At 42.8% G+C, this 13,549-nt stretch overlaps 1 protein-coding gene across 1 annotated transcript in view; it reads left to right on the plus strand.

The window, feature by feature from the left end:
- tbc1d19 (TBC1 domain family, member 19) overlaps positions 1–13,549 on the plus strand; it is a 43,607-nt gene that overhangs the window by 26,187 nt on the left and 3,871 nt on the right. Inside the window, exons 14-19 of the mRNA XM_079490458.1 lie at positions 1,738–1,822; positions 2,266–2,310; positions 3,824–3,856; positions 4,119–4,228; positions 4,674–4,765; positions 12,994–13,109. Coding sequence (XP_079346584.1) covers positions 1,738–1,822; positions 2,266–2,310; positions 3,824–3,856; positions 4,119–4,228; positions 4,674–4,765; positions 12,994–13,109 — 481 coding nt within the window. The remainder of the gene's footprint in view (positions 1–1,737; positions 1,823–2,265; positions 2,311–3,823; positions 3,857–4,118; positions 4,229–4,673; positions 4,766–12,993; positions 13,110–13,549) is intronic.

The raw sequence follows: 13,549 nt of genomic DNA on the forward strand, positions 1-13,549 counted from the left end.
GGTGAACATTCAGCGAAGAAGGCAGACCTACAAACTCACAGAGCATGTCGTAGATCTACGTTGTAGTAGAGTATCGGGGCCATCTCCAACCACTGCAGATGTAACAGTTATGAATGTATAGACCAGCTATTGTCTGAATATATTTAGTGTAGATTAGTGTAATATAGTAGATTAATAATAATACTTTGCATTTATAATGCAGCTTTCAAGTGCTACAGAGTAAAACCATTTGCATCCCTACTGTAATAACAAACAAACAAAAACATATACACATTTATAATTCATTGAATAATAAATTCAATTTGGCCTCTTTCTAAAATGTCCACCGTCGTCTACTATGGGCGGCGGTGGCTCAGGGGTAGAGCATAGAGTATATAAAAGGATAGAGACTGAACTGGCGTGAAGCTCCGCCCCCCCAGCTATTCATGTCAGTGGAAGTTGCTCAGTGGCGTTTTGAAGCACCCGGAAGACTGCCGGAAGTCCCTCCTCCGGACCTCAACTTTGAGGTCCTGGGTGACGTATGCAACCGAGCGCGCAATGTTAAAGCCCAGCTGCACGGGGTTTCCCGGTCATGAATCCACGGGTCCGCCTGTAGTCCCTCCTCCTACCACTAGGACCCAGACCTTCAACGTTGAATAGCCTCACTGGCCCCTTGGGGTAGAGTGGCTGGATGGTAACCGCAAGGTTGCCTGTTCGAACCCGGACTCCCCCAGAGTTAGTGTCGAAGTGTCCTTGAGCAAGACACTGAACCCCAAATTGCTCCTGATGTGCATGGTTTCTGCTGCCATCGGTGTATGCATGTGTGTGTGAATGGGTGAATGTAATGCACAATCTATGTAAAGCGCCTTGGATAAAGGCGCTATATAAATGCACCATATAAATGCACCATTTTTACTATCCAGTCCCAACAGGTTGATCAAAGAGCAGACCCTATGGACTCTGCCGACACCCCATAGTCATTGTTGTCTGTTGTCTGTCTCGTCCGTGAGGTCGGTTCATCTCAGGGCTTCTTTGTTGAATACAATACAGCTCAAGTGGACCGGGGGAATTGAAATTAATTCTCCCGAATGGGATTGTAGTAATGGAAAAAAATACCTCCACTCATATTTCGTGCAGCGAGTGGCCACTTCACTCACAGAGCCTGTTACGGTTCACTATCTCGGAACATCCTGGAATGTTGGCTCCAGCTGGCCTGTTTAATAGACTCCGTGCCTGAAAGTAATGGAAGCAACTCGAGCACATCATTCGCCAGTGACCAAATAAAAGTGTTTTAATAGAAGCCCTTGGTAACTTAAGAACGGCAACCTGTGCGTGTGTGTGTGTGTGTGTGTGTGTGTGTGTGTGTGTGTGTGTGTGTGTGTGTGTGTGTGTGTGTGTGTGTGCGCGTGTGCGTGTGTGTGTGCGTGTGTGTGTGTGCGCGACTGTGCGTGCGCTTACTGAAAGCGAGGAGATAGACTAGAGTGCAGTCGTACATACAGTACATCTATCTGAACACACTGTACAGCTTTGACGGCTCATTATAAAGAAAACACAGAGGAACCACTGGAAGAGAGAGAGAGAGACACATACAGACACACACACATGTGCATGCATGTGTAGGGCGGTGTACGTGTCTGTGTGTACTGTATTTTGTATTTTGAAGAGGGTATGTCATGTGTGATGAATTTTCTTAATTCCATGTTTGTGTGCGTGTGTGCGTGTGTGCGTGCGTGTGTGTGTGCGCGTGTGTGCGTTCAGGTGCTGCTGTGTTTCTCCAGAGATACAGCTGTCTTGGAACACTTCAGTTACAACAGCGCCACTCCTCCCAAATCCTACATCCAGGGTGAGACTCTCTGTCCTTCACATACGCACACATGCACATATCAGGCCCCGCCTGGCCTTACTAATTAGCACACATTTTACGCCCTACCCTGCCCGAAAACGTCAATTAAAAAAAGAAAAGTCCATATATGGGCATTTCCAAACCTGTTGTTTCAGGTATTTTTTATTATTATTATTATTATTATTATTATTATTATTATTATTATTTGGCCTTTGCAACCAGATTCAAAATTAGCCTGGTAAACAATCGGCGTCAATCGCAAAAGGCCCTGATGCTGATTGGCTCCTCCACTTTTGGGTTTCTGCAAAACACCCACCCAGCGCTCGGGGACCAGGCTAATGCGAAATGCAAATATCGCCCCGGATGCACCATCTTAATGTAATGTTTATGGCGATCAGAATAATATTAACAACTATGTGTACAACTATGTGTCTGCCTTTTAGGAAAAGTGGGCAATGAAGAATGTGCAGTGGTGTATCCTCCTAACGGTGAGACTGCAACTTCACTTTCACATCCTTCAGTCTACTCTGGAGGCTCAGGAGCAGCATATCACTCTAGAGATCTCTTAGAAATGTTAGCTAACTCCATTTTGTTGGAAAATGGGTCCGGGAAACAGCCAGCCGACGTACTGAGTCACCCCAGTCAATGGAAAGGAATTACATCCAAATGTCCCCATTAACCCATTTTGACCTGAGGACAATTCTACAAAAGTCTTCTAAATCCTACACAGTTTTCTGAAAAACCATATGTTTCTATATCAGTGGTGCTCAACCTTTTTCATGTCAAGGACCCCCAGAATTATCTGGATTTGCCCGCCGACCCCCATCTGAAAATATGGTGTTCCAGGGACCCCCTAGAAGCAAAGATTTAAGTTAAAAACATTCGCTCTGAAAGAATATAGATTCAAGGATTTGCGCCACATTTTCACGATTTTTCAAAAATAGCAGACCTACAAGCTCGTAGCGCAGCACTCGGTGCCGCGCTATGAGCTTGTAGATCTGCTATTTTTCAATAGCTAAAGCATAACATGCTTAAAACACCAAAAGAGAGTCAGAATGGGTTTAACAGCAGTTAAATGTGAGACTGTTGACTCTGTCAAGAGGGCGCTGTTTTTCCTTTATTTTTTGACGATGGCTTCTCAGATTGGGTTCGGGGTGGCTGATTTAAACAGTAGCACCTGCCCTGGGTCAAACCACTAACTGCTTCTACTGTAGGTAATGAATAAACACAGGATAAATCAATAATTCCCACAAACATTCGCGGAGGAGAGACACTGCCATGATAGGTTATATCTGCCTTTTCTTTTAGGTTGTTTTGTTTATTTTGTGTCCATCTAAAATATTATACACCTGACCTAATGCAAATATTATACACCTGACCTAATGCAAATATTATACACCTGACCTAATGCAAATATTATACACCTGACCTAATGCAAATATTATTCACCTGACCTAATGCAAATATTATACACCTGACCTAATGCAAATATTATACACCTGACCTAATGCAAATATTATACACCTGACCTAATGCAAATATTATACACCTGACCTAATGCAAATATTATTCACCTGACCTAATGCAAATATTATTCACCTGACCTAATGCAAATATTATTCACCTGACCTAATGCAAATATTATTCACCTGACCTAATGCAAATATTATTCACCTGACCTAATGCACGACAAGCAGCATTAGGTGCTGTTGTCTGTCCAACAAATACATAGTCTTGGCCACGCCTTCGTCCTGGCAAAGACAATAATGTAGTAATAACATTGACTTTTGCCAGGATAGACACCTTATGTACATTTAACTTCATGCTGGCATGCAGAAACAAACCTATTAAATGAAACTTTATTAACATATCATGATTAACGTTGTTACCTTTTAGCCACGTTCACCCGTGAAAACAGCCACTTATGTGAAAGCAGGCATCCATTGGATTGAATTATTCATCTTGTGCAACTGAATTGACTTGAAAATGTCCCTTGTACAGGTGTCATTCCATTTCATGGATTTTCAATGTACGGTGAGTACAATTTATACGTCGACATTATCAACGTCTACAGTAAACGTGTGAGGGGCAAAAATGTGTGAGCCGTATATATATATATAAAATATTGATGATTCACGTGTGTGTGTGCGTGTGTGTGTGTGTGTGTGCGTGTGCAACTGCGCGCGCGTTTGTGTGTGTGTGTGCGTGTGTGTGCGTGTGTGTGCGTGTGCGTGTGTGTGTGTGTGTGCGTGTGTGTGTGTGCGTGTGTGTGTGCGCGCCTCTCTCTCTCTTCCAGTGGCTCCTCTGTGCTTCCTCTATAATGAGCCGTCTAAGCTGTACAGTGTGTTCAGAGAGATGTATGTACGCTACTTCTTCAGACTGCACTCTATCTCCTCCTCGCATTCAGTAAGCACACACACACACACACTGTCTAGCTTATCTTCCATTCACAAATTATTATTTTTTGTCATCAAAGTTTTTTTAATGATTTTACAATAAAGCATACAAAATACACATGACTTACACAAAAGAAAGACAAGAAAAACAAAAAACAAAAACAAAACTAGCAGTCAAAAAAGAAAAACCCCAATTGACAACACCCCTCCACATTCTGTTGTTGACAATAGTGATTATATCCAATTACAAATTGTTAATGCAACCATCCTTTAATATACAAATAAAAGTAGTCCCATATTTCATGGAACTTCCCTTTGACATTGTTCCTCCTGGCTCAAATTCTTATAAATATCAATTATGTTCATGGTTCAGTATCCTCTATTTTGTGTTTGTGCACAGTGCACACACACATAGTTCATAGTGTGTGTGTGTGTGTGTGTGTGTGCGTCCACAGGGCATCGTGTCGCTGTGTCTCCAGTTTGAATGTCTGCTCCAGACACACCTCCCCCAGCTCTTTTACCACCTTCGACAGATCGATGCTCAGCCGTGAGTAGCCCGTGTACAACACAGCTACATCTTCTTCACTGCTCCTCGTACATATATCTCATTGTGACAGCCTGATAACGTGGGTTCACTCTCGCTTCCTCCTCCCCCGGTATCAGTCTGGACTTTGTCCCATAGAGGCAGCTTGAGAAGTGGGCGTAAGTAGTTGTCTTGGCAGACTGACTCATCTAGCCGAGCAGCGTGACGAAATGCTGAGGTCATCACAGCGCTAGTGCCATTTAGGCACGTCTTCTAAATCCTGACAGTTTTCTGAAAAACCTATGTTTCTGTGCCAGTGGTGTGCAAACTATTTCATGTCAAGGACCCCCAGAATTATCTGTATCTGGCCCCCATATGAAGATATGTTGTTCCAGGGACCCCCCCCCCAAAGCAAAGATTTTAGTTAAAAACGTTCGCTCTGAAAGAATATATATTCAAATATTTGCGCCACATTTTCACGATTTAAAAAAAAATAGCAGATTTACAAGCTTGTAGTGCTGCACTCTGTGCTGCGCTATGAGCTTGTAGATCTGCTATTTTCCAATAGCTAAAGTATAACCTCATCCTTGAAACACCAAAAGGGGTTCCCGTCCTGAATGGGTTAAAAGATACCACGTTAAAAAACAACAAGGTCTGTGTGATTTATACTTTCTACGTGAGCGAGCTATGTATATGTCAGAGTCTATATCTGAAATATTGTTGCATCGAGGGCAGCCATTGTTTTGAAAGTACCGCAGCATGTATGTTACGTCACCATATACACATGGACCAATCAAGAGGCTGCTTTCCACTGTTGTGTACGGACAGCAGATCTACAAGCTCATAGCGCGCCACTGAGTGGCGCGCTACGAGCTTGTAGGTCTGCTATTTTTGAAAAATCGTGAAAATGTAGTGCAAATCTTTGAATATATATTCTTTCCGAGCGAACATTTTTAACAAAAATCTTTGCTTCTGGGGGGTCCCTGGAACAACATATTTTCAGATGGAGGTCGGTGGCCAATTACATATATTTTTTGGGGTCCATGAACATGAAATATTGAGCACCACTGATAAAGAAACATGGGTATTTCAGAAAACTGTCAGCATTTAGAAGACATTTTAATGTCGACGTCAGGCCTAAATGGGTTAAGCTGGACATCCGATGATGATACACAGAAGAAGTCTCAGTCCACTTTACAGTGACAGCATTAAAGATGACAAACGCAACACACATAATGTCGTCGTACACAGACATTTATTGTAATTTAATTATCATGTTGGGTGACTATGTGTTACATTACAGTTTATTACATAATCGTTGAATTTAAACTACGGTAAATCAATATCACTCAATGTTCACATGGAATATCAAACCCACAAAATGATGATTACTTCATAACAAGACAATTTGTCTGGTTTCCAGGCAAAACAAAATGGAACAAAAAAAGAAGAAGCCACAAGAATTCATCAATCATATAAATACAAGAACAGAACAAAATGGCAAAACAGAAGGACATAATTATGCAATATCTTCTCAACAGACAAAATCTGATTTGCTCAGTGATGGAAGAAGTATAATAGGGGCTTGTATACACAATAAAAAAATCTTCAATACACCTAGTAGCCTAACTACAGTTTTCAAATAATTGTAGTAGAGTGAAAAATAGTAGAAGTAAAAGTATATACAAAATCACACTTGTGTGAAGTGAGGGGCGCTCTTATCATCATACATCACATTCCGTGCTCAGCCAATCAAATCATCACAAATGTAATTCCGGGCCAATCACTTAAATCATCGCTATGGGGTGATCAGCCAATCAAATCGTCGTGTTTATGTTCACACAAACAGACAAAGCTGGCCATAGGAGGGGCTAGCGCCCCTCAAAAATGGAAATACTCGAGTAAAGTAAAAACATACCTCCAAATTTGACTTACGTACTGCACGTGAGCACATGTATTTAGTCACAACCCAGTGGATTTACTTGGTGATGTCATGACACATCTCCATGGTGGCGTCGGGACAGACCCAAAATCCGGGGACGATGGGACGATTGAACGTGGTCTGGACTCTTTTGAGCAGCGTCATGGTGTCCGAGACGCTGTAGAAGGACACAATGCCGGCGCCGTGATCCAGGTACACTCCTACTCTGGACTTCACGGGGATGTCGATCTCGTGACCGATCTCGTTGGTTCTGTAATGGCACCCGTGCTTGTAAGCCTGCAAGCACCACGTTTTTTTGTTCAGTCCGAATCTACGCTCCATGTCTCCCGCCCGGCTGATCTCCGGGTACGCGATTGCGACGTCGACGTATTCGCCCTTCCACTCCACCTCCCAGTAATGGCGTCCGGTCAGAAACTCTGTGCCCAGACACTGCCAGCAGTCTGTGAATCTATCTGGGTGCGGAGGATGTCCTTGCACACTGTTGGTATTCGTTACTTTCAGGTGATCGTTGGACAGAACCAGGTATTGGTGTGCTGTGTTGTAATCCATTGTGACCGCGAGAGCATATTTCAAGAACTCGCCTCTGGTCTTGGGCTCTAGGGTTGACATTAAAACATCCACTCTGTTCACCGTCTTCGAGATGCGTGCCGCTTCCTCTTTCAGAGTGGCCGTCATCTTGTCCGTCAGCTTTGACACGGCCACGGTCACGTCGTCAAAGTGTCTCAGAGGACGGTGGTGGATGCTGACTCGGTACGTGGACACACTGTCACTGATCCTTGAGAGGGAGCTGTAACTGTGTTGAACGTGGCTGGGATTCTCTGTGTGAGAGAGCTGCTGCAGCTCGGCATGTTGGCTCTTCAGTTCAGCGACCGCCTTCTCCACAGTCTTCTTGTGTGCTTCGGCACGGCTCCATTCATGTTTCTGCTGGTCCCTGAGATGCTCCCTCGCCTTAGATCGTCTTCTGTGAATGGAGGAGATGAGCTCGGCGAAGACGGCGTCACTTTCCCTCGCTGCTTTGTCGGCAGAGTGATTGATGTTTTCCACCTCCTGCTCGAGCAGCTTCACTTCTTCCACTCTCCCCTGGATTCTCTCCCGCACGCAGGTGTTCCCCTGAGGCATGGCTTTGACCAGCTTGTGATTCTTAAAGGCAGGAGATTTATAGTGAGGCAGGATGTGGGTGCTGCAGTACGAGACCATGCACTGAAGACAAGTCTCCGTCGCTTTCAGTTTTCTCCCGGGGCAGGTATCGCAGCCCACATCTCCGGGCCCGGCGAAGCACTTCTCAGGAATAACACCTTCGAGTTTTGCCTTCTTCATTACAGCCACCAGGTCGACCAACATGAGGTTTTTCTTCAGCTTGGGTCTTGGGTCGAACGTCTCTCTGCACTGTGGACATCGGACTCTCGGCGTTTGCTCATTCTTGTCCCAGTATCCGCCGATACACCTGCCGCAGTAGTTGTGTCCACAGGCGATGGTCACCGGAACCCTCAGTGTGTCCAGACAGATGGAACAGGCCAATTTGTCCTCGTCCAGCAGAATCTGCTTTGGATGCAAGTGCAGGTCCATTTCTCAGCTTGGTAATGAATGATTGTGACACACCGACTGAGTTGACTTTTAACACTGTGGCTTCCTTTCCTCATTCTTCAGAGATCACATGACATGGGCGGTTCTTCCTGTGTGTGTGTGTGTGTGTGTGTGTGTGTGTGTGTGTGTGTGTGTGTGTGTGTGTGTGTGTGTGTGTGTGTGTGTGTGTGTGTGTGTGTGTGTGTGTGTGTGTGTCACTCTCTCCCCCCTCCCCCCACTCTCAACCACTCCCCCCCCCCACACACACACACACACTTCAATTAAATTCAAGGCTCACAAAACAACCCAAAATACCTGTCTAACCAATATCAGGAGGAATGTGCAGGTGAAAAACATTTAGCATTCTGTTTTACAGGCTACAGTACAGTAGTGAGGTGTGAGAGTGTAGGAGAGACAGCCAGTAGAAAACCTGAGAGGGAGACCGTGTAGCACTGTAGCAGAGACATTATGTTCTATTTTCACTATTCCTTGCAAGTTTTTTTTTTCTTTCTTTTGTAATCATGGGTTTTATTTAGATTTTCAGAAATTATTTTGATTATTTACTTTTTAATTTATTAAATTTATAATAATTTTTAGACAGTTTGAAAATCTTTTGAAATAATAACCACTGCTCTAACACACAAATAAATAAATACACAGTAAGAATAGCCCTAAAAACTAAGTTAAGATTTTTTTTTTAAAGATTTAATCGAAAGCAGCATAGTACACAAAATATTACACCAAAGGTAGTGCAGGTGAACCACTTCATATTAACTTATTTAGCAGCCATGGCCTTGGCAAAGAAGCTATTTCTCACTCTGCTTGTGCCAACGTGAAGATACAAAGGTGCAGGCTACCATTCATTTAAAATGGAAGCCAGCAACATGAAGATGCAAAGATACTAAAGCCATGCCCAACATATTATGTAGCTGCTAAAAGAATCTACAAAGCTGCAAGACAAGTTGAGCTGGATCAACTGCACCTACAAAGTGTTGTTTAACCATTTCTTCTCTTTCCACACAATTCCGTATAATGGGGAGAATGCTAGTTTCGTGTTCTTTATAACCCCAGGCTTTATTTTGCTTTATATTTTTGAGGGGCGCTAGCCCCTCCTGTGCACAGCTTTGTGTGTAGGTGTGTTTGAGCACGTGTTTGTGTTTGTAGCACGGAGCGTGATGATTTGATTGGCTGAGACTGAGACTCCATCCCATATCAGGCTTATGGTGGAGCTATACCAGGCTGTGTTGCCTCTAACTCTTGATCCGTAGGTTCAAGAGTTACAATCAAAACTTTTCCCCTGGATTCCTTGAATCATGACACAATCCCATGCAGGCCACACGTCTGCCAGTTTCCTTTTTCAATTTCCTTCAAAACACACATTTTGCTACTACTCCTACAGATTTACATATAACACATATTTTTCATATTCCATTCCAAATGGCCTTCCTCCACATTTTGCAGGAGTCGCCTATTTTACAAAGAATGGCAAACGTCATTAACACAGCATCCAATATACCCCAAATTTGAAAAAAATGGCACTGTTCGTTGCAGAAAAAAGATCTTGTCAGTCATGTGTCACCAACAAAAATAAATTGGCTATTCCAGTCTGTTTTCCTATAATTTACTTAAAAAACGCTAGATAAAAAAATATTTCCCATATTGCTGTGAAAATGGCAGGGTTTAAAATCAGTAGTAGTGCCTGTAACTACTCACTGAGTCCAGGGTGGTTATGTTTAAATAAGGCAAGGTGGTTAATGCCAAAAGTTGTTTTATACAGAGTGAAGAGTGTGACTAACCTTTCAAAATTAATCACGGAAAGATTTGGGTGCTACATTATTTCTAATCCTGTGAACTAGACACATTTTAAATTGGGACATTCTCCTCCACTTTAAGCCACCCCACCAGACTGGTGAAGTGGGCAGGGAGAATATGAGTTCTAGGATGCAACTTAAGGATCACTCTAACCAATTTATTTTGGGAGGTCTGAAGTTTCTTCTTAAAGGTCATAGAAATGCCAGTATACCAAGATGTACAGGCATGGTCACAGTGACATTGTACAAGAGCCCCATCCAGGATCTTTAGGGCAGGGGATCCCAAACTTTTTTGGACCAGGTATAGGCTACCCCTTTTGGGGTAGACATTTTTCCAGGTACCCCCTCATCTGAAGCGGCCGCAGAAACCTTTCAAGTGTCCTGAGTCTTTTTGTTTTTTACTGTTTGGGGTCACGACAGGTTGACTGATGTTGTAGTTTTAGTAATCATGTCAGCTATTGGGCCAAAGCAAACATGGGAGAAACACAATGAACAACACAACAAATACGTTTATTGCGCAACTTGGCAGAAATTACCACGTAGATAAACATACTTTTAATGTTAAAAAAAGTTTTAAAAATATATATATATATATCTTTTTTTTTTCTTTTCTTTTTTGGGAATTATTTCGGGTACCCCCTGGCTATGCGTCGCGTACCCCTAGGGGTCCGCGGACCCCACTTTGGGAACCGCTGCTTTAGGGTGTATCTAAAAGGCTGGATATTCTAGCTAAAAAATGTTGTTCTTTGACTTACCTTTGAAACTACTTTTTGTGCCATACTTTCTCCTGAAAGCTTGTTATCCAAAATACACCGATGGATCCCTTGGCTGTCACTTCAAAGTCCCCGACCACTATTTTAAACCCAGGAGACTTCTTCAGTTTGTGATTAGACCCAAAAAGAATGGACTCAGTTTTGCCGAGATGGAGAGACAGTTTGTTGTCTGATAGCCAGACACTAACCTTAAGGAGTTCAGCACTAACTAGCTTTTCCAACCTCTGTTTTCTCCTTATGAGAGACTTAGCTGAATCATATCCGCTAAAATAAATAATACTAATAATCTGAGTCTGGATTCATCAAATCCAAAATAAGACCAAAACCAGACAATGAATTAAAAGGTTTGATTATTACAGTCTGCTTGAGGTGTAATGCATCTTTAAACATAATTGCAGACAGTGGCACTGGTACATATAAACTGAAACTCATCTTCTCCTCCTCCAGTAGACCATTTTACGCTCTCAAGGTCCATTTGGTTACCACCTCTCCATCATTTAGCTGGGGACCATCTGAACCCCCTCAAGGACCACTGGTCGAAAAACACTGCTTTACAGCAGAGTACTGATACACTGATTCAACCACAATATCAGTAATGTATGGATTTCCTAGCCTGGCTAATAAGCCAGACCGAAACAGCCGTTGGCAAAAAAAATTGCCTATTAGTCTGGCTTATTAGCCAGGCTATGGATTTCCAGCAGCAGCTGCTTCAACATGATCACTACCACTACGATATAATCAATGCACAGCTTTCAACTGTACTGTAGGCTATTTATTAAAACCACTTGAACCCTCAACTCCCAGTAAACTAATACTTAATACTTGTTATTATGTTCACCGAGATCAGCTCCCTTCTTTTCCACTACTCGACACTCTTTGCGTGCGTGCGTGCGTGCGTGCATGCGCGCGCGCATATACTACTAGCCTATACTTGTGAGGGCCAAAAGTCTCCACAAGTATAGAGGGTATGCATATAGAAAATCGAGCGGCAAAGTGAGTTTAACGTTATGTAATGTCGTTTAATGCAATCAGATAGGACTTTTCTTTTTTGATGGATGAGCTGTCAAGGCCAGAAAATAGTTTTTTTGCCAATCAGTAGGCATTCCGGGGGTATGATGATGATGTCACGCGCATACGGTACCCTCCATAAAATAATAGATGCAAATATTACCTTTGCAGGCTGAGGGAATGTAGCAGCATTCAGATTACCATGGTTTCACCGGGGATGGAAAGTTTAGATTTATTTTTCTTAATCACTTACTGTAGTTGACTACTAGATGTCTAGATGCTGTAGTGGCTTTCTCATCTGACAAGGTAATGCATGGATAAGTGGAGAAATGGCGCCACCCGCAAACCGTTTAACGTTATTACATGCCTAGCTTAGCTGTCCAGTCACTTTCTGGCCTTGACAGCCCATACATCTAAACAGAAAAGTCCTATAGTGGGAAAACATTTGGTTAAAAATCAATATTGTATAATTTAAAGGCATTTCAAATCTGTTTTGAGAGATTACACAAACCCCTATCATCCCTGTATTCTGGCCTGGGCATGCCATATAATAGTTCAGGTGAATGCTTGCAAAAATAGAAGGTCTACACTTTGACATGCAACACTTGTAGATGTGCTATTTTAGCTATTGATATGTTCTTCAGTCACTAATACTATTGGATTATTACATTATGCTTTACTGTTTGTGTGGTGTTTGAATCTGTGTACTGTGTTTTGAACCCACTCCATTGCATCCTTCAAACCAGTTGTTGCAGTGAGGTTGCAAAATACACAAGGTTGTACTACCACCTTGTGGTGAATTGGTGAAAACACCCATGACATGTGTTTTCATGGAACAGATGAAGTGATCTGGCTGTATGTGAGAGCTAAACATTGTTTTATTCTTAATTTATTGAAACGTTTTGTTTTAAACTAAACTGACCTGTATTTGAATTGTTTATGCCCCACACCGGGCTGAGAGTACCCATACTTTATGTAGGCATATTCAAAGTAAACAAACCAATACAATAAATTATATACAGTAATAGCCTCATACTTACATAGATCTAGTGCAAGGAATTTATTTATCATTCAAAGAAGCGTATTGTTAAATGTGTTCTGTTTTTCATCAGTAAACAACTGCTCTTGTATAACCTGTTAACTATGTGTGTTCAGGTTACGCATAGCTTTCAAGTGGATGGTGCGGGCCTTTTCCGGCTATCTGTCCACTGACCAGCTGTTGCTACTCTGGGACCGTATCCTGGGCTATGACTCACTGGAGATAGTGGCAGGTAGGCTTTTACTTTTACTGGACCAGCACTCCGTTTGAACTCATGTTTGCATTATAGCACTGTTTCTCAACGTTGGGTCTGGCGCGAGGGGTGAAATGGACCCTTTTGGGTCTGTAATTCTGACAGTAAATGGTAAATGGTGCATTTATATCCAAGGCGCTTTACATAGATTGTGCATTACATTCACCCATTCACGCACACATTCATACACCGATAGCGGCGGAAACCATGCAAGGCACCAACCTGCTCATCGGGAGCAATTAGGGGTTCAGAGTCTTGCTCAAGGACACTTCGACACCAACTGAGAGTGGCGACACTAGCATTGACTCCCATTGTAACAATGGAATGCGGAAGTGCTCATTCTCTGGTTCAAACAGGGAACCTTGCGCTTCCCATCTGGCCACTCTACCCCTGAGCCACCGCCGCCCCATACACATTGT

Source organism: Electrona antarctica, assembly GCF_951216825.1.
Source record: "Electrona antarctica genome assembly, chromosome: 21".
In the NCBI taxonomy this organism is placed as follows: domain Eukaryota; kingdom Metazoa; phylum Chordata; class Actinopteri; order Myctophiformes; family Myctophidae; genus Electrona; species Electrona antarctica.